The sequence below is a fragment of the Hemicordylus capensis genome, chromosome 1, assembly GCF_027244095.1.
Source record: "Hemicordylus capensis ecotype Gifberg chromosome 1, rHemCap1.1.pri, whole genome shotgun sequence".
Classification (NCBI taxonomy): domain Eukaryota; kingdom Metazoa; phylum Chordata; class Lepidosauria; order Squamata; family Cordylidae; genus Hemicordylus; species Hemicordylus capensis.
In genome coordinates this window covers 15,201,326-15,223,498 of record NC_069657.1, presented here as the reverse complement: position 1 = coordinate 15,223,498, position 22,173 = coordinate 15,201,326, and the positions used below count along the sequence as shown (strand labels likewise).

Sequence of the window (22,173 nt, the reverse complement as noted above, 5' to 3'; positions counted from 1 at the left end):
CTCTTACCTTCCCCACTGCATTTCCCCTGCCAGTGCTCTCCCCAGAATTGCTGGCACGGGGGCTGCAGCGTACCTCGCCTTGCAGCCCCAGTCAGCATCATACTGGAAGTGCCCGACTCACGCCAGTGATTTCTGGGAGAGCACCGGTAGGGGAAATGCAGCAGGGGAGGTAAGAGCACCCTCCCTATCCCTTAAAGAATGCCCCCAGTTTCCAAACCAGCTCAAACACCGGACATCCAAACCGGTTTGGGGGTCCATAAAAGGACCGCTGAACCAGTTTGTGCACATCCCTAGCTCTGATTGATAGCGGCTCTCCAAGGTCTCAGGAGGAAAGTGCTGGTCAGAAAAAAGGTACTGCTCGGGCTTCTCGCTCAAGAAGAACACACTTGCTATTTGTCATTTGCAAATTACTGTTTTCAGAGTGGATGAATTCCTGCAAGCTCATGAATATAATTTTAATACTTAACCTGAAAGCTAACTCTTGCACCTGAATCAGGACATATGCTCCTGCCAGAAAAACACAAAAGCGTGCATTGTCTCCTTAAGCCCTGAATAAGGTTGATTGTGCTTTATCTGCACCATCTGAAGTCTCTGTCTGTGTATCCTTGACTGTGAGTGCAGTTTTTTCATTAGGGAAGAAACCTTGCATCAAGTTTACCACTGAGGTCCCTTGACAATAGGAGAGCATTCTCCTTTCCTATTATTATTGTAGCTTTTGGGGGCTGTTTTGCACAGGCAAACCAAGTTTTCAACAATTTCCCTCCCTCCTCACCAACTTAGATTTATACAACCTTGCAATTGAGAATGTGCAATCCCTCCATCCCCCATTTATTAGAAACACTATATTAATGCTGATGATAGGGTGTGAAGCAGAGTGGGGCATCCCCAGACAAGTAGTTCACCCCCACCCCCAATATACGAGCTCAACTGGATTTATTTCGGTGAAAATATGTTCAGGATGAGAGTGCTAATGTGAAATAAACTATTAGTTCTGTTTCAGAAGCCTAACCTTTTGGACATAGCTCACCCATCCAAAATGCACTTTGCCCCTTCTGTGCCTCCACCCCACTTTTTTTTCTCTCCTGATGCCGCCACTGAATATAGGCTGCTTTTCCATCAGGGTGTGCTCAAATTTTGATTCATGCACAGATTCGAAGGTGGACCAGTCTGTGGGGCCACCAAACTGATTAGACAGGTCAAGGGCAGCACGGAGATGGGGGTGGGGTGGGTGGCACCTTTAAGTGAGGACAGCAGGTCCTTACCTGCTCCGCCTGGCAGCAAGCACATGCCAGCGGTGGGGCAGAGGCACACACATGGCCTCCGCGCATGCGGAGATAACAGTAATACTGTGCAAGTGCAGCGGGCTGGGCGGGGGTACATTGTGCAATGGCAGTGAATCTGCTTCAGCAGCATGGTTGCTCATACCCAGGGGGCGGGATTTTCTCTGATCTCCCCTTCCCCTGTGCAACCGGGAAATACGGGCCTGAGGGCCGCACAGCCTCCGAGACATACTTCCAGGTTGCCCTTCTGGGTGAAGGGGAGCTCCGCAAAAGTCAGCCCTCTTCCCCATCCTGAGTGATCGCATTGCTGAGATGGGAAAGAGAGCTAGAACAGCCAGTGGAAGCAGGGGTGTAGCGAGCTTCTCTGGGGCCAGGGGACAAAGAGCAGAAACGGAGCCCCTATCGGGAATGCCCCGGTGCCTCAAGCCACGCCCCCTGCGCCTGACATCAGATGCAAGGGGGCATGGGCAACCTACCTAATCCCCCACATCCATGTTGACCCCGCTTAGATTTTGTTTTTAAAGATACCTCACCCTGCCACTGCTCCTGCCTCCTTGGGGGCCTCCAAATTATCTGGGGGGCTGCCCCACTGCTATTTCTCATCTTCACTGCCTGGGGGTGGGAGTGAGCTGAGCGAAGCAGGCACGCGACTCTATACTCAAACTGTGTGGGTGTGCAGGAAATGCCCACCAGCTGCAGCACCCGCCACTAAGGGGGGTGGCCTCCTCTGCTCACCCCCCATCCCCCAGCGATGAAGATGAGAAATATCAGTGGGGTGGTGGGCAGCAGCAGCAGCAACGGGGCGGTCCCCCAGATTGCTGGGATGCTCCCCAGGAGGCCTCTGCTTGTGGTCACCTTGTAAGCCCCCTGACCCTCCAGGCCCAGGGACATTTGTCCCCCCTTGTCCAATGGATGCTACGCCTATAATGGAAGTTCCTTTGTTTGAAAAGAGTGTGTACATGTATGGTGTGGGAGCCCAGGAAAGGAGTTCTACTCCCAAGCAAACTATACGCTCACTATAAAAACCAAGCTTACCCATCCACGTCCTTCTCAGGTGCCACAGCATTGGTTATTTTCTCTGTGTTGATGGGTTTGTTGGTATCCAGAGGTAATTGTACAATAAAGCCGTGAACTGCTGGGTCTTCATTCAGACCATTTATGCATCTCAGCACCTGAACATTTAAGAGCAGGAGTAAGGCAAGGGGCAAAAATAAAATAAGATAAGGAAGAATTAATTTCCAAATGTTGGTGCTTGAAAATACACGATACAGGTTTTCTCTCTGGCCACATCAGGACTCCAGCCAGAAGACTCTCTAGAACAGGGTTACTCTGTTCTGTGGTACTCCAAATGTTGCTGAACTACAACTCCCATCATCCCCTCCTTTCTTCCCTTGAGGATGGTGACATTGTGGAGGGATGTACTGCTCTCCTGTAGCCACATGTGCAACCCATTTCCCTTGGATAAAATTGACTCGTTCATTCTGGAGGGAATGGGTGTGTTAATTCTTTCATACCTTGATATTATGAAGGGAGTTGGGTTGGGATATAGGATTTTTTTTTTGTATCCGTCTTAAATTGTATACAATAAATTGTAGCTGGGGGTGATGGGAATTGTAGCTCAGCAACACCTGGAGTACCACAGGCTGGGAATCCCTGCTCTAGGACAATGTTCCTCATTGTCAGGCCTGGGGGCCAGTGGCAGGCCCATCAACCGTAAGTGCAGCTCCTTGACTAATTGTTTATTGGGCCTGTGTGAAGCTTTGGCTGAAGCCAAGCTCTTGCACAATTCCCCTGATACCATCTGGAGGCAACGGGTCTCACTGTGCAGTGCAGTGCCCAGCACAGGAGCGAGGGGCTCCTTTAAAGGAAATGACGGCTTCCTGAGCCCCTGCGAAAATTGGAAAGCAATGGCCAGGGTGCTGGGAAGGGTAGCCCATCCCAGTGCTTTCCCAGCACCGCCCCACAGTCAGATTTCTACATTTAACCATAGTTGAGAGATCACTCAGAAAAACAGAACTGAATTCTCTCCAGACGGTGATTAAATATAAGTCTGACCCCACGAGGTACATCCAGAACAGAATACCAATCAAGGGAGTGGGAGAAGATCATCTTATCGCACTACAACCTACAGATTCTTAAAACGAACTGGGTTACCTCAGCTTCCGTTGCAGTGTTTGGCAGCTTGATATGATTGGCGTTGATCCCAATCTGCAAAATCAAGAGGGCCAGAAATCATTCACTTTTACGAATGGTGTCACCATTAAGACTGACACGGTTGTTTTCTCATCTTAAGGCTCAAGAGCATCTTCCTGTGCAAACATGAGCCAAAACATTCTCTCCAAGACAGCAAAAAGAATTCCTTGGCTTTGGGGGATTTTTCAGAGGATCATGTGAACAGAGGTGGAAGTCTTTGCCACAGGTGGGAGTGTTCAGCAGCACCAGCTGCTGAAATAGCACTCAGGTGCCCTTCGTGGGTTACAGAGAAAATACACCAATATCATCGGAGAATGCACCCATCTTACTGAGGGAGGCGAGCTGGTCTTGTGGTAGCAAGCATGAATTTCCCCCTTTGCTAAGCAGAGTCTGCCCTGATTTGCATTTGGATGGGAGACTACATGTGTAAGCACTATAAAATTTTCTCCTTAGGGGTTGGGGCTGCTCTGAGAAGAGCACTTGCATGCAAAAGGTTCCAAGTTCCCTCCCTGGCAGCATCTCCAAGATAGGGCTGAGAGAGACTCCTGCCTGCAACCTTAGAGAAGCCGCTGCCCGCCTGTGTAGACAATGCTGAGCTAGATGGACCAAGGGTCTGACTCAGTATATGGCAGCTTCCTATGTTCCTATTTGCTGGGCTGCAAAGGAGGACCACCAGGCTACTGCAGCTGTCTAAGGACAAGCTGAGCAGGGGATATGAAATGCTCCAGACAATCCTATGCTATGGCAAAAAGCATTACCTCTGCAGCAGCCTTCAGCTTCATACTAATATAGAGATTTGAATCATCCCGATCACCGACCTTAAAAAGAAAGAAAAATGGTACATATAGGTTACACAGAGGTAATCTAGCTCTCTTTCTTATATTGCCTTTTCCTTTCAAAAGAGCTCCACACAGCTTATGTGAGGCTCCCAGGCAGCCTCCCCTCTATGCATTGCCCAACATTAGCACCACAGTAGCATCAGACAGACACCCTCCATTCTCTGAAAGCAGAAAAAGACAAAAGGCTAACATACAAAGCAAGGATACAACAGTGCAACAAGAGAGCAGCCTAACAGGATTTCCCAACTAACTGCACCAGCAATTTTTTTTTTTTACACACACAGCGTGGGAAGCCCTTTGTGCCACCCCCAAAATATGTCCGTGACAGTTGTGCAGATCTCGGGGACAGATTTCCAAGTGGCACAGAGGGCTTCCTGCAGAGTGGGGGGCATAAAAATTGCTACTGCACTGGTGCAGCTAGTTGGGAAATTCTGTTAGGCTGTTCTCTTGTTGCACTGGTGTATCCTTGCTCCGGATGTTAGCTAGTGCCTCAAAACTTGCGCTGAATTTTTAAAGAAAGAATCTAGAATGGAAAGAGAATCTAAACACCAGAATAAAAACTTAAAAGAGTTTTTCAACAATTCTCAAGTTGAGAAACACGAGTTTAGAATTTCTGGTAGGGGGTAGAATTGTAGGGGGAAAGCAGTGGGCAAGGGATGCGTTAAGCATCTTTCATCTCACTGGCTGCTTCTCCCTGCTAACCGTCTCCTCCCCAGGGTTGCTGTGCAGAGAAGTGGCTGGAGTTGGAAGGCACTGGAACACAAAGCTCCAGAAACATTCCATGCTTTGTAGTATTTCTCCCTTTTTTTGGAGGTTACATTTATAAATTACACCCTCCTATGCAATTCAGGTTCCATGCCCGAGCACACAGATCCATAATTGTGGGCCAAAAGCTAAATGGCGCCAGCTTTATTATGGAATGCAGAAGCTGGCGATCCCAGACACAGACACAGAGCAAGAAGCCAATAGGTCTTCTCCTTTGTATGGCTGGTGCCTTCCCCACTCATCTATTAGGGGAAATGCTTTGCACAGGTAAGGCAAATAAACTGTGCGCGAGGGAGCGGTTGCTCTCATAAGAGAGAAGAAATCACTTCTGCACAAGCAGGACTCTGTGTGGCAGCCATGACACAAAAGCAAATCCCAGTTTACATGAATGACAGCTGCTGGGCTGGCATTCAGTTCCTACCTTAGTGCAAGCAGAGAAAGAACTCTTATTTCAGAGCTCGTGAGCCACTAGAGAGGGGCCATAGCTCAGGGAAAGAGCATCTGCTTTGCATCCACAAGGACCCAGGTTCAATCTCTGGCAGCATCTCCAGGAAGGGCTGGGAAAGACTCCTGCCTGAAACCTGGGAGAGCTACTGCCAGTCAGTGTAGACAATACTACGTTAGATGGACCAAGGGTCTGACTCAGTATAAGGCAGCTTCCTATGTTCATAATGTGCTTGGTGGGGGACTCTGTAGCTAAACAGCAGAGCATCTACTCTGTGTCCATTAGGTCTCAGGTTCAATCCCCGGCAGCATCTCCAGCACAGCTGGGAAGGGACCCATCTGAAACCCCAGAGAGCCACTGCCTGCTACGAGTTGACAATACTGAGCTAGACCGACTAAGGGTCTGACTCAGTATCAGGCAGCTTCATATGTCCACATACATCCAGCTGCCGAGAATGTAAAACAACAACAACAACAAAAGCTATTGATAATACCTGCAAAATTGCAAGGCCTGGCCTGAAACCAGGGGCTCTCTGCTTCATCTCTGCCACTTGATCTTTCAGTCTCTGTCTTACTTGCCTAGAAGACATATGGGGAGAAGAGGGAAAGCATATGTTAATCACAAAACCAGAAGCAGATTAAAGAAAGGTGCTGAGCCATGAAGGACAAGTGGAGTTTCTATGGAGAGGTGCCAGCACTCGAACATGTTTGGAACCCACATCCCTGGAATATCCACCACAGATGCAAGGGTAGGCTATCTTTACTCAGCAGTGAGGTAAAGCATTCTACATATGCTCAAGAATACTCTTGACTCCCTCCATAATATATGTCATACATCAAGGTAATGAGTAGGTAGCAAAGGTTATTCAACACACAATGTATGTCCAGCATATGTTGTAAACCACCTAGACACTTCAGTAGTGGGCGGTATACAAATATGCTAAATAAATAAACAAATATACAAAGTTGTCAAGTCATTTTGAGATTTTATATTCTGATTAAGCCACTCAATTTCATAGTAGAACTGCAGATTCTGGGACGTTAAGTTCCAATTATAGTTTTTAAAAAGTTTTCAAGATACCTTCAGTGCAGTCAGACTTGCTCAGGGCAGGGAAAATCACACTGTTTTATATGAAACATGTAAATAAAATTTTCCCCACCCCAAAACTGAATTCATTTCAAAGGGTGCTTTTTAGAAACATTTAGAGCAAGGTCAGTGTCCTCCGTACCCCGCCCCGCCCCCAGCTAAATCATTTTATAAACAAAACGAAGACTTTTGAAAAGCATTTAGTAGCCTTACTCAGCAGTAGAAATAGTGGACATTTGTTTTATTAATTTAAAATACTTGTAGCCCACCCCTCCAGTACACTACTGCTTGGGGTAGCTCAATTAACATACTCATTAACGCTGCATATGTACAGCAACATGCATGCAGGAAATGCTCTCCCACTTCTGAGGCACGGGTACTCACATGCTTGGGCTGTACGGAGCGGGACCTTCACCAATCTCCCCTTCCTCGGAAGTGCTCTGGCAATTATGTCCCTGAGGGATGCACAATCCTGCCTGTCCCTGCACAACAGGGACATAAAAGAGCCTGCAATGCACTTCCTAACAAAATTAGATCTTCCCTTTCTCTGGATATTTGTAAGGAGGGCCTGAAAACATACACTTTTAGACAGGCTTTTAGTCTATAGTTTTAAAGTTTTACATTTTGGAGTTTTTATCTGTATTTTAAACTGCTTTAATTGTGTTAATGTTTTAATTGTTGTGTTTTTATATTGTGAACCACCCAGGGACTTGCATATGGGGCAGTATAAAAATGTGTTAAACAATAACGACACAGCACTAGGGATGTGCACAGAACTGCAACAGGGAGGCTCGAAGGCAGCAGAGGTGCTGCTTTAAGAGCGGGGGAGGGTGCACTTACCCCTCCCCCCCGCTTTCCCCTTGCCAGCATCCATTTTTTTAAAAAGCCCATCGGGGTGGCAGCGTACCTCCCTGCAGTCCTATTGCCCGGATATGACGCACAAAAAACGGCACAAAAAATGGACATCGTCAGGGGGAAAGTGGTGGGAGGGTTAAGTGCACCCTCCCCCACTCTTAAAGCTAGACACCCCCCACCATTGAACCAGCGGAACCACCGGTTCCGTGCACATCCCTACACAGCACTTCTGGAGGAAGGGGGGGTCAACAACAACAAAAATCATCCCCTACTCATGAGCACCCACGCTTCGTAAGCAGGAGTACATCATCTGCACATGAACTCCTTTTGGCTGCACCCATGCAGCGTTAATCAGGATGTTGGCCAGTGAAAATATGCCAAAATAGAGAGAAAGTTATGATTCATTCAATATATTGCACACAGATCCCAGGCCTGAATAACTGCTTCTTGCATATCCAAATATTTAACCACTGCTCATACAAGTTAGAAAGATGGAACCTGGCACATCCACAGTTCATTTAAAGTTAAAAAGATTTAATGAACAGCCCTGAGTGAAGAAGGCAAAAAGCCAATGGAGCAGCCAATTCCTATTACAGTCATTTTCACCTGCACAACATGGGGGGTGGGGGGAAGAGATCACATTATTGTGCCATCTAGTGAACAAAAGGTGCAACTGTAGACAAAAAAAATATTTTTAATTTTTTAAGGGAAAAGGTCAACCCATTTTCAACTTGTGGATATTGACAGTGTGCAACAGATGCAAGAGGGCAGACCTGAAAATGTGAACACACACTCAAGGTATCACAAGTCCATCAACAGATTAGGAAAAAGAGCAGAGATCTGAAACGGATGTCCTGGAAATATTCAGATCTTTTTATACAGCCCCATGGAGGGTGTGCATTTATAACTATAGTGCTGGCTCCTTAAAAGAACAAAACAAACCATCACTCCACACTGCACCTAAAAGTTTAAATTGCTTTCCCCCAACCAAGTTTAAGTCAGTATGTTACCAATTCACATATTACATTTATGTCCGCAGAACCAGAAATTATTCCTGAATTTGGATGTGAACCAGTACCATCAACAACTAAGCCCAAGTTTTATTTCTCAGTTTTTAGTGCATTTCACTTGGCAATTAAAAAAAAAAAAAAGAGCCAAGTTGTAAAAGACATCTGTCCTTGATGTCAGTTAATATTTCACCAAATCACATCCACATAGATGCCTCCTTTACCTAACCTTTATCACAGCAGTTTACAGATCTTTTTCCTGAACAAGAACTGTTGTCTACTTTTATTTCAAAGTACAAAAAAGAACCAGTCTGATTAAAAAAAGTTTTGGAGAAGATGAAAACTTGGATAAGATTTTGCGTCTTTTGGATTGGTCCTCATAAAGTAGGGGTGGGCAAACTTGGCCCTCCAGTTGTTGCTGACCTACAACTCCCACCATCCCCAGCCACAATCAATCGTGGGCCAGGTTTGCCCACTTTTGTCATAAAGATATCACAGGCAGCCCTTGACTAAAGATGTTGTGAGTGAAGACAAATGGTATTTAAGAGGTTCGCAAACGGCCACCTTGTTTTAACTTTTTGGGGCCCTGCAGGATGGGAATGGCAGCTCAGGCAGACATTGTGACCGTGTGACCTGGTGGCAATTGCTGCAGAATCCGACTGGCCCATCCAAGCGGCTCCCCCTGCCGCCGCCACTGCTGCTCCTCCCCCAGGCTCACCTGCTGTGCTATGGCAGCAAGCGGGAAAGAGCACGACCCATTTCCTGCCCACCCACTGCTTCTTGCCCACCCTCTTTCTTCCCTGCCTAATCGCTGCTCAGGAGAAGGAGGTGATAGAGGCCAACTATCTCTATATTTAATTCTCTTAGCCAGCATGTGTGCCCAGGATTTGGCGGCGGAACTCTGGTGACACGCTGCGAGAGTTCGGGACTGAGGGAAATTTCGGTTGGGGGTTGGAGGAGCCCGGAGGGGGAGCCCGAGGACGAGGGGGTGCCACTCCAGTGGCTGAGGGTGGCTAGAGAGGGTGGCGAGAGGAGAGGAGGCAGTGGGAGGCTGAGCCGCACCTCCGAGAGGAGTCTGGTTGGGCGGGCGGCGGCAGCGGGCTCCCGAAAATGGCTGGGAGAAGGCTGGCACAGCAACTGGGGCTGTTATGGCGGGCATGGGGGCTGGGGGAGAACGGCGGAGGAGGCAGCCAGAGGGTGAAAATGACAGGGACTGGGGTGGAAGCGGCGAGGAGAGACTAGTGGCGCAGATGCTGTGCACTGGTTCAGCTAGTTATTTATTATTTATATATATATATACACACACACACACACTAATTAAAACAATATAAAAAACAATTTCAACACAATTTAAAACCAATTAAAAATACTTAAAAACAATTTTAAAACCTTGGAAGGCCAGGCCAAACAAGTAAGTCTTTACTCTTTAGGTTTCCCTTTGAAGGGCAACGGTGAGCCTAAACTGCAGATATCTGCCGGGAGTGCATTCCATAGGCCAGGAGCAGCTACAGAGACGGCCCAGTTCCGAGTCGCCACCAGACGTTCCGGTGGTAACTGGAGACGGACCTCTCCAGATGACCTCCATGTGCGATGGGGTTCATACAGAAGAAGGCGTTCTCTAAGGTAGCCAAGCCATTCAAGGCTTTAAAGGTAATAACCAGCACTTTGTATTCTGCCCGGAAACACATTGTCAGCCAGTGCAACGGTTTTAAAACATGCATAATATGGTCTCTCCGGGTTGCCCCAGAGACCAATCTACTCAGTTTCTTCCATGGAAAAGTGAGAAAGAACCAGGAAGAGAGCAGGTGGCCAGAGAGAGCAACTTCTGCTTCTCTACCATCAACTTCTCTGCTGTGACACACCACCAGCTGGAGAGAGAGAAAAAAACATTGGGTATCCAGCCTTGGTTCAGGAAACAAACCATTTATAATATTGTTTCCTATGGGAAAGAGGTTCTGAGGGAAGATGTTTGGACAAGACACTCCTCAGGAACCAGTTGCGTCCTAAGTCTAAAGACTTTCTGTACTTGTCTGGAGTGTTTGGATTTTCTCTACTTTTCTTGGTACTTTCCCTTAATATGCTGGAATGGATTTGATTGGCCAAGTCACCCTCTGCTCCTCCACTTTGCTCCATAATACCAACAGGCTTTTCAATGTGTGGGCCTCAGCTGCTTATAAAAGCTATTTACAAGAGTTGCAAGGCATGCTATTCTTACCCTCACAATGTACCCTAATTATCGTGTTGGAGCCGAAGAGATCAGGAAGGGGAAGGAAGAGAGATTGTGAAGCTATTCTGACGATCAATGCAAACCGGGCTAGGGGAGCCCAGCCCAGTTTTCAGTGACCGTCAGAACCACAGGGCTCGTGGGCCAGCCCAGTAGTTCCACGGTGGCTAGCCCACCTGACAACCCCTCCTCATAAACGAGGCTAATGGAGCAAGTGCTCTGTTAACCTTGTTTTTCTACTCGTGTGTCAGGCATGGCTGATTGCAGCCGCAGCTGGCACACTCAGGGTGGGGGGGGGAAGGGGGGACCCTAGGAAGGTACCGCACACCTGTGTGGTGCATTCCTGGGGTTTGGCGCTCCCGTTTCCTCAATCTCCGAAGCTCCTGATGGAGCTGTGGCCGGGCCCAGGGGGCTCCCAACCAGAGCAGTTGCTTGTCTGGGTGGCCAAGCTGGCCTCCCAGCAACGAGCAACTCCTCATGTGTGGGGAGAGCGAGCTAAGCCTGCTCTCTTTGCACGAACCCTCCTGGCGCTTCACACTAATCGTGTGAAGAGCGTCTATATGTGGGCCAATTTGGACCATACAGTCCCTGCCCATATAATTAGGCAGTGGATGCACTGAGAATGTGCCCATCAAGAGATGCTCCATGGATGTCCTGATGCCCTCCTGGCACACCTCTTTATCAAATATAAGCGATGTTCATCTAAACAGCCCCTCTACACACTCTCCAAACACATCTTCAAACAAATATTTGGAGCATGTGTAAAAGAGCCATTCAGATCCACAGCTCCCCCCACCCCATGCAATAAAGGCATGTGCTGTGAGGGCATTGGGACATCCATGGAGTAGCTCCTGAAACGCACCCTAATTGTGTGTGGATGGGAGTGGGGCCTGTATTGGCCAGACTTGCTCTGTGACTTCCTGCAAGTTCAAGGTTGCCAGTCTAAGTCAATAAACCAACTTTTGCTTTGAGGAGACATTGAACAGGTTACAGATTAAATATTATTAACACCAATTTATTCACTTATTTTTACATTTTCCTTTCATCCCTCCTCTAAGGAGCTTGGAGCGGTGAATGTTATTATTACTGATACACTGCTGTTTTTCAGTGGAAAAGTTTGCAAAGTGGACAACATGGAAAAAAGAGTTAAGAAAAGGGTGGTTTCCTGTCCCAAAAGGGCTAACATTCAAAAACAAAGCATAAAGGTGGGAACCAGCAACAACCACTGAAGAAATGCTGTTCTGGGGTTGGAAAGGGCCAGTTATGCTCCCACTGCTAAACATTGTTATTTCTTGTTTACACAGTCAGGTGTTATTGACTGGTTTGTTTTATCCAGACATCGAGTCCTTCCCAAGGACCTGGGATGGCTGAATTTTATCATCAATACTGTTGGTTATTATAGCTATCGTCATTAATTATTATTGTTGTTGTTGTTGTTATTTTTCCATTTATATCCCGCTCTTCCTCCAGAGCAGCGTACTACATACTTGAGTTTCTCTTTCACAACAACCCTGTGAAGTAGGTTAGGCTGAGAGAGAAGTGACTGGCCCAGAGTCACCCAGCTAGTTTCATGGCTGAAGCGGAATTTGAACTCGGGTCTCCCTAGTCCTAGTCCAGCACTCTAACCACTACACCACGCTGGCTCTCATTTGAATATGAAGAGAACCGCCACTTTTTAAAATGGTGATTTTCCCTCCCTGGCTTTTCCAAGATAGGGCTGAAAGAGATTCCTGCCTGCAGTCTTGGAGAAGCTGCTGCCAGTCTGTGAAGACAATACTGAGCTAGATAGACCAATGGTCTAACTCAGTATATGGCAGCTTCCTATGTTCCTAAATACATGGGGGTTTGTCCTCTTTTGTCTTCACAACCAGCCTGTGAGGCAGGACAAAGTGACTGGCAGAAGATCATCCAGTGGGTTTTATGGCCAAATAAGGGATTTTCCAGCAGTTGGAAAGTTTGGGGAAGGGCAAGAGAGGCAGGCAAATATCTAAGAGACCCTCCCCCCAAACCATCACACTCAGCAATGGTTCAACACCATCTTCTTAGTGTTTCACCAGGCCACAGCATCTGCTGGATCCCTCCTGAGAAAGGTCACCTGCGCTGCCCAGTTTGTTAAACGTCAGAGTGCACTTTTGGAATGGAAGTGATAAACCAATGGAATGATCTTCACTGTTTTTCAAGTAAGGCTACTTGGGGCGGGGGGAAGACACCCTCCAATGTGAGAGCATTTCCCACCCTGCTGACCTTCGCACAGTACTGCACTTTTCTCTGCGCTGAGAGGGTCCTTTAGGAGAGTCAAGCCCTCTCTTAAATGCTCATCTTGGAAGGCTGCACTCTATGCACGCCTTCCAAAATGGTGCAGTGGCTCAAGCAGGCTCCGTTTCCATTAAAGGATCCCCCCTGCCGTGCACTGGGCAAAGAGCAGCACTGCTCGGGGAGAACCATCATCTCTGCATGCTGCCAGTGGGGGTCTATGCAGAGTATTCAGCTTTGGCCAATGCTTCATGCAGGCTGTGATGAAATGCAGATCTCCATCTTAACTCAAGAATGCCTTGATACTTCCACTCTGTCCTATGAATGGTGCCATGAATGGGGGACATTCCTCCCTTTTATGTATGTATTAAATAGACTTTTATATCACCTCACCCAGATGGCTCCGCACTCAACTATCAAGGTATAGTCTTAATCCTTGTTTCACAATAGGTAGCCAGCTCAAACCAGACCTCCCTTAAGACATATGAGTTTAGATCCATCAAAGAGGAGGAAGCTCCAGTTTGGAGGGAAAACTTCAATCTTGGATTGGACTAAGTCCAGCGTTACATCAGATGCATGCTGGCTCTTTTCACTGGATCCCGTCTGTCTCTGGAAGAGTGGGAAAGCCTTTCCCCTCTTTAATCACTATTGAATGGGGGCCAAGACCCCCAGTCATTTTGTCACCAGTCATGAGTCACTGGTTACCAGCTAACTGGTCACCATGTCACCACCTTCTACTGGTGTCCAGAAGGGAGGCGCTGTAGAGATTAATGCTCTCTCAGCCAGGACCCACCCTACTTATTGAACTGAGGTAAAACTAGTTTTAGTTAGTTGTTTAATGGTTTTGTATTTTCTTCCAAATTCCTGTGTGCCTTTTTTTACTCCCACTCCCCGCCCCCCAATTGTTTTTAGACTAATATAATGTTTACTAGAGCTGGGTTGTGTGGACTCTTGCTGTACAGTGTCAGTAAGTCCAAAGCTGTACAGTTCTAGGGCTGTTGAAGCCATGTCCGAGTCTGGCCAGTGACTTTAGATTAGTCTCCAACTGGTGGCAGTCTACCTTTTAGGAGCTGCATGCTCCTAAATTGGGATCAGAGCGGTCTCGCTACTGAGCGTAGATCCAAGGAAAGCATAGAGAAACCCATTGGTCCATCACATGGGCCCAAGAAACTATTAGTGTGGGGGAGTCACACTTAGGGTTGATTGGGGCTGCCACTGGCCCCCCAGGCCTTACAATGAAGAACACTGCCATAAGGCCAAGCAACTAGCAGTCAACAACAGCTGGAAAACTAGAGGCAAGAGCGAGGACTATCACCTGAGATGCTCACCATCATCCTCTCCAGCAACTCAGTACACAAGGAAGAAGAAATGAAGCTGGAACACAGATAAGCAAACCACCCCAGTTTCTTACATGGTACCTTCTGGTGGATGTTTAATTATAAGTTGCTTTGGGAGCCAATCATGGCTGGAAGGCAAGGTATAAATTAATTGGAACCTGGATTTTTTCAGTCCAAGGTCAATGCTATCATTACACCATCACAGTCGCTAAAGTGTATTCCAGTCTTTTCAGAAACATACCATTGCAAATTTATTTGCAAGAACTGGTTGCAAAGCAAGGTCAAATTCCTGGGCAAAGGAAACCAAATTAACAACTGCCAAATGGAAAGGAAAGCTGAAGAGCTTGCATCATGAGGCACCGTTTAATTGAGGGCACATGAGTCGAGGAGGCCAGAACTTGCGACTCCAAAGAACCGCTAGCACAAAAGAAATAGTCTGAAAATAAAACTTTTCAGTGAGCTCATTCTAAATATACATAGGAAGCTGCTTAGCAAAAGGGATGATTCATGCTTGCTAATTCAAGACCAGCCACCTAATGGCACAGCGGGGAAATGACTTGACTAGCAAGCCAGAGGTTGCTGGTTCGAATCCCCACTAGTATGTTTTCCAGACTATGGGAAACACCTATATTAGGCAGCAAAGATATAGGAAGATGCTGAAAGGCATCATCTCATACTGCACGGGAGATGGCAATAGTAAACCCCTCCTGTATTCTACCAAAGAAAACATAGGAACATAGGAAGCTGCCATATACTGAGTCAGACCATTGGTCTATCTAGCTCAGGATTGTCTTCACAGACTGGCAGCGGCTTCTCCAAGGCTGCAGGCAGGAATCTCTCTCAGCCCTATCTTGGAGAAGCCAGGGAGGGAACTTGAAACCTTTTGCTCTTCCCAGAGCGGCTTCATCCCCTGAGGGGAATCTCTTCCAGTGCTCACATTTCTAGTCTCCCATTCAGATGCAACCAGGGCAGACCCTGCTTAGCTATGGGGGCAGGTCATGCTTGCTACCACAAGACCAGCTCTCCTCTCCCCCCAGAGCTCTGTGGGCGCAAGGGATCAACACTGACTCGACGGCACACTTTGCTTTACCACAAGACCAGCTCTCCTCCCCAACCAGCCCTGCTCACCACATGAGGTGGGGACAAGAGTACTACCATCAGAGGCGCTCTTACCCCTGGACTTTGGGGCCAAGGTCCGGGGCCTTCACAGCCCCTGGGGCCCTCCAAACCCTCTTCAGTCTGTCCTTGGTGGTGTGATCGCCCAGCAGAGCATGACAATGCTTAATTTGAGCAGGGGGCGGGCTGGCTACAAAGCTTTAGGGCCAGGCTCCAAAATTACCTCAGAGCACCTCTGACTCCCACTACTACAGATATTTATATTCCCCCTTTCAACAAATGTTTTCAAAGCCATTTACATAGGAAAATGAATAAGAAATAGAATTGGATGGTCCCCTGTTCCCAGAGAGCTCAAAATCTAAAAATAAACATAAGGTAGACACCAGCAACAACCGCTGGAGTCCTGCTGTCCTGGGACAGTTGCTCTTCCCCTGCTAAATATAGGAGAATTGCCACTTAGCAGGGATATGCATGTCCTGCCCCCTTCCACAGAATTGTTCAGGGAGAGTTCATCGAAACTGCCTCCCACAATGCGATTATTTATCTATCATATTTCTATACCACATGACATGTGCATCCCTAGGCGGTATGCATAAGTTCAATACAATATAAAAATACAATATAAAAAACAGGTTCAATACAATATAAAAAACAGGATAAAGTGATTAAAACAATTATGATATAAAATCTTTAAAATTAATTAAAAGCCTGAGAAAACAGGCACAGTGTTTCTAATTTCTCTAATTTTTTTCATCTGTGTGCAGAATGAGTTTTGTTCTGAGAATCAGTATCAAGGCAGTGTGGACAAACATGCATTCAGAGTGGGGCCTTCCCGACTCCACCTGAGCGGGATCTAAAATTAACTGAGTGGACAGTGAAAAATGTGTGAGTGCGTACACACACACACACACGCCTTATAGGGAACACTGAACAGGTGTGTCTTAAAGAGCTTTTTTAAAAAACAGCCAGATATGGAGAAACTCAGATTTTAATAAGGAGTGTGCTTTCCAGAGCCCCGGAGTAGAGAAGGCCCGGTCCCGGGTAGCCACCAAAGGAGCTGGTGGTCGCCGTAACGACCTCCCCAGATAATCTTAATAGCTAGGAGGGCTCATGACAAAGGAGGCGCTCTAAATACCCTGGACTTAAGGACTTTATAGATAATAAGTTGAAACAACAACAAAACTACATGAAATGGAACTGTGTTCTAAGAAGGGGAGATGCTAAAATAGCTTCTAGTCTGTCGGGCAATGGAAAATCCTGGTGCATCAGCACAGGTCTGGATGCTGGCCATGCCACATCTCAAAAGGATACTGTAGAGCTAGAAAAGGTACAGAAGATGCCAACCAAAATTATGAGAGGTTGGAGCACCCTCCCAATGAGAAAAAGGCGTCTGAGGCCTTTTCATTAGGCGAAAAGGCACCTAAGGGAAGGACAGGACAGAAATTTACAAAGTTGTGCACAGCGTGGAGACAATGGAGATGAAGAATATTTCCATTTTCCCATAACGCTGGAACCCAAAGTCATCCAAGGAAATAGTCAGTAGTTTCAGAACAGAAAAAAGAAAATACTTCTTAACACAGTGTATCATTAATTTATTAAATCCACTGACAAAGGATGTGGAAATTGTCACTAGCATAGGGACAAAACTACATGTTATGTAAAACTCAAAGTCAGACTCTTCGTGCCTGGTTTTTTAAATGAAAGGGTCATAACTGGGGGGCTCGATTCACACACACACCACCAGGTTTACCCCATGATGGTCAGGGTGGGGCCAGTTGAGGTGAGCTTGCCCCTCTCCATGAGAAGAAGATTACAGATTGAAGTCATCAGTTGCTGCTCTGTCAAATAATAAACATGCATGTGTGAAGTGAGTCCAGAGACATCCATCCATTCATTCCTGGTAATGTAATGCTGGAAACAAAAAGGAGCATCTTGAGTCTGATGCTCAACTTATTTATTTTCATTTATACCCCACCAAGGGGCTCAGAACAGCACACGGCGTTCTTCTCTTTCTCCGTTTTTCTAACAATAACGCTGCATGTAAGATTAGGCTGGACTGTTGCAGAGAAAAAGGAGCAAACTTGCTGCCAAACCAATGTAAAGGAGACAGATCCAGGCTAAATATCAGGAAGGATTTCCTAACCGCAAGAGCTGCTTGAGAGTGGAACAGTCTGCCTCACACAGTGTGGACTCTTCTTCGCTAGAGGTTTTCAATGGCTATTTGTTAGAGAAGCTGTAATAAATTCCTGCATGGAACAGACCTCCAGGGTCTCTTCCAACTCTATGAACCAATTTGTGGGAGTTAAAAAGCACAGAGGGGAAAAGAAGGAAGAAAGCAACAGCAGCATCCTTATCCAGGTACCAATAAAGAAGCCACTTAAGAGCCAAGCATGGATTTCCACAGTGAACCATTTTGTGACATGCATAATTTCAGGATCAAAACTCTAAATGTTAATCAGTTATGCGCCACAGAGTTAATGTTAAGCCAATGGGGCAATAAAGGAAGAGAGGAGACAAGAATCTGAAACAGAGAGAAACTCAGCTTATTAGAGGTCACTTGGTAAATACCTTTATGAGAATCACTAGCGGTGTGTGTGTGTGTGTGTGCGTGCATGTGTGTGTGCGTGTGTGCGTGCTAGGATCAATTGGCCTGATTCTGGATATGCCCACCCCATAAAAAACAAAAGATCTACAAACTTTGAACAATTCCATGACTCAGTTGTTCCATGTATTGTGTATCACCCTAGCCCTATTCAGACATTACTTTGTATGAGTATACATATGTCTATAAACGCATGCATGTCTTTGTGTGAAATATTGCACCTGCATACATTTTTAAAGTGAACCTTTGTACAGGCCCCACAACTGCATGGTGCAGATGGAAAGTATACTTCTGTACCTGTGTTCAACCTAACGTCTGAATAAAGGTAAAGTGTGCCGTCAAGTCAATTTTTACACGGGTGCCCAAAGAGCCCTGTGGTTTTCTTTGGTAGGAGGGGTTTACCATTGCCTCCTCCCACGCAGTATGAGATGATGCCTTTCAGAATCTTCCTATATTGCTGCTGCCCGATATAGTACCAGCGGGGATCCAAACCGGCAACCTTCTGCTTGTTAGTCAAGCATTTCCTCACTGCGCACCATTAGGTGATAGGGCTCCTATTTTCACCAGAAGTATTCAAACACTGTCTGAACCAGGCCAACAGTCTAAGCCAGGGGTTCCCAACCTTGGGAAGGACCCCAGAGGTTGTTGGATGACAACTCTTATTATGGCTGGGGATGATAGGAGTTGTTGTCCAGCAACATCTGGGGACCCAAAGGTTGGGAACCCTTGGTCTAGAGCAGGGATTCTCAACGTTGGGTCCCCAGATGTTATTGGACTTCAGCTCCCAGAATCCTCAACCAAAGGCCACTGGGGCTGGGGATTATGGGGGTTGAAGTCCAATAACATCTGGGGACCCAACGTTGAGAATCCCTGGTCTAGAGGACTGTCTTAATGAATGATGTTGGAACCCATTGCCAGTAACAAACACAGCACAATTACTTTCTACAAATAAAAGTACATGTGGGTAAGGGGGGCTGAACCCTCACCGCTTGCTTCCCAGTGTTCTATTGCTATGTGCACATTTCTCCTCTATTCTTCCCCAATGAAGTGAATCCAACTGGGGAGAAACTAACAGCAGTGACAGAATTCAGGGAAGCAAAAGAGAACATAAGAACAGCCCTGCTGGATCAGGCCCAAGGCCCATCTAGTCCAGGATCCTGTTTCACACAGTGGCCCACCAGATGCCTCTGGGAAGCCCACAGGCAAGATATGAGGGCATGCCCTCTGTCCTGCTGTTGCTCCCTCCGGTATCTTGCCTCTGAGGCTGGAGGTGGCCTACAGCCCTCAGACATGTATCCACTGAAAGACCTGTCCTCCGTGAATTCATCTAAGCCCTTGTTAAAGAAATCCAGGCTGGTGGCTGTCACCGCAACTTTTGGCAGATAATTCCATAGGCTGATTATGCATTATGTGAAAAAGTACTTCCCTTTGTTGGTCCTAAATTTATTGGCAATCAGTTTCATCGGATGACCCCTGGTTCGAGTGTTATGTGAGAAGGATAAAAATTTCTATCCACTTTCTCCACACCATGCATGATTTTATAGACCTCTATCATGTCTCCCCTCAGTCATAATTTTTCTAAATTATAAAGCCCCAGATGCTGCAACCTTGCCTCATAAGCAAAGTGCTCTAGGCCCCTGATCATCTTGGCTGCCCTCTTCTGCACCTTCTCCAGTTCTACAATGTTCTTTTTGAGGAATGGTGACCAGAACTTTACACAGAACTCCAAACGTGGCCACACCATGGATTTGTATAAAGGCATGATGATACTAGCACTTTTATTTTCAATCCTCTTCCTAATGATCATCAGCTGAGTGGCGTAGTGTGGAAGCAGCATGCCTAGAGTGCAAGAGGCTGTTAGTTCAAATCTCCACTGGTGTGCTGCCCAGACTGTGTCTAATAAATACATTTGTAGTCACCTACATTGGGCAGCAGCGATACAGGGAGGTGTTGAAAGGCATCATCTCATACTGTGTGGGAGGAGGCACTGTTAAACCACTCCTGTATTCTAAAAAGAAAATCACATGGAAATCACAGGATTGCTAGGAGTCGACACCAACTCAACGGCACAAGCTTTTCTTTCCTCCTAATGATCCCTAGCATAGAATTTGCCTTTTTCACAGCTGACACACAAGGAGTCGACACTTTCAATAAGCTGTCCACCATGACCCCAAGTTCTCACTCCTGGCCAGTCACCAACAACTCAGATCCCATCAGCGTATATATGAAGTTGGGGTCTTTTGCTCCAACATGTATCACTTTACACTTGCTTACACTGAACCGCCTTTGCCATTTTGTCACCCACTCCCCCAGTTTGGAGAGATCCTTTTGGAGCTCCTCACAATCTGTTTTGGATTCCACCACCCTAAATAGTTTAATGTCATCTGCAAATCTAGCCACTTTGCTGCTTACCCCAACTTTTAGATCATTTATGAACAAGTTGAAGAGCATCGGCCCCAGTATAGATTCTTGGTGTACCCCACTTCTTACTTCCCTCCATCATGAAAACTGTCATCAGGAACCAATTCCTACTCTTGGTTTCCTGTCCTTCAACCAGTTACCAATCCACATATGAACCTGTCCCCTTATCCCATGACTGCTAAGTTTACTCAAGAGCCTTTGGTGGGGAACTTTGTCAAAAGCTTTTTGAAAGTCCAGATATACTACGTCAACTGGATCACCTTTATCCATACGCTTGTTTACACTCTCAAAGATGGTCCCAACTGGTATTGCATATGAACAGGCAAATACCACTGCTCCAACACGCCATTCCGCTTGGGTCCAGCCTTAGGATGCTAACTTCTTTCTTGCCAAAAACTCCTATTCTTTTAACGGTAGCAAGAGAGGAAGAATTCGACAGGTGCTGCCTTCCTTTCCCAATCTTATAATGGAAGATGCTTTACTTGTGGAATGTTTTATTTTATTTTGGTCATGTGCCTGTTGGAAGACTCCAGGTATAAAACTGCACAGTCACTCTTTTCCAAACCTGGTTTGTTTTTTAGTTCCCCTCAGTGTTAGTTTTTGCATCCATGCTTTGTGCTGGAAATAGTCATCCACGGAGGGCATAAGGGAGCAAGGAAGACAGTTCAATAAGGATATGCAAAGCCAACTATTTTTGCTTGGGAGAGCAAAATGAGCCATCCTCCAAGTCACACCTATATTGTTGTTTTACTGTTGGTTGCCCAGGGATGCATACAATCAGGGTTGGCTTTTCCAAGAGTAATCAGAGTGAATTAAGAACCTACCACTGGGAAAACACAACTCAAACACCAGGAAGGGCATGACCAATGGCAGCAGTACTATACTACACATCCAGTGGCAAGCAAGCAAATACAGATTCACGTGCCCTATCCTGAATTGCCTGCTGCCTTTCGTAATGGCTCTGAGTCTCTAACAGAAGTCTGACATACTCAAACTCAGCAGGTAAAGCTTTTGCTGGCATGGAGTTAAAGGTGGGAAAGCGTCATCTGCTAGGTCCTCTGTGTGTCAGGCCGTTTCCAAGAACCAGCGTGGACCTTATTACTGCAGCCCTCTAACCTCTGCAAACAATGGCTTACACAAGCACCCTACATGCGTGAGCAGTAGGAGGTCGGAAGAGCAAACTTGCACAACATCACAGCTATGAACAGCAGGGGTGGAGGAGGATCACATCTTACAAATAGGCAGCTGGTGGAAGTTAGCCAGTTCCAGTAGATCCTGCACTGAAAGATGGCAATCCTACTTCCACTGGCTGGAAATTCATCAGCCACTGCTACTTCTAATCCACTCTGCAAAGTATTCCCAATCTGTCCTGGGCCCTGTGCAGTTCAACATTATTTATTTATTTATCATATTTCTATACCGCCTGATGTGTACATCTCTAGGCAATGTACAAAACTGAGAATATTTAAAAGTCACAGATTAAAATACATGACAATAAAAACAATAAAATAGATATTAAAACAAGGTTTTAAAATTAGGGAGCGTATTCCAAAGCCCTGGGGCAGCCATAGAGAAAGCCCAGTCATGGGTCGCCACCAAACAAGCCGATGGCATCCGTAACTGGACCTCTCCAGAAGATCGTAACAGGCGGCAGGGTTTATGACAAAGGAGGAGCTCTCTTAAATAGCCTGGACCTAAGCTGTCAAGGGCTTTATAGGTAAGAACCAGCACTTTGTATTTCACCTGGAAC

At 46.5% G+C, this 22,173-nt stretch overlaps 1 protein-coding gene across 3 annotated transcripts in view; it reads right to left on the bottom strand.

Moving 5' to 3' along the window:
* The window catches only part of MTHFD1 (methylenetetrahydrofolate dehydrogenase, cyclohydrolase and formyltetrahydrofolate synthetase 1), a 135,309-nt gene that overhangs the window by 87,167 nt on the left and 25,969 nt on the right, over nt 1–22,173 (bottom strand). For 2 of the 3 annotated variants that reach the window (XM_053284303.1, XM_053284304.1), the window contains 4 exons: nt 6,016–6,100; nt 4,232–4,291; nt 3,435–3,488; nt 2,316–2,452 (listed from right to left, as the gene is read on the bottom strand). In XM_053284303.1, the coding sequence (XP_053140278.1) occupies nt 2,316–2,452; nt 3,435–3,488; nt 4,232–4,291; nt 6,016–6,100 (336 nt within the window). Of the gene's footprint in view, nt 1–2,315; nt 2,453–3,434; nt 3,489–4,231; nt 4,292–6,015; nt 6,101–15,457; nt 15,775–22,173 lie in introns of those variants that run through there. The other variant, XM_053284305.1, reaches the window with a different exon arrangement.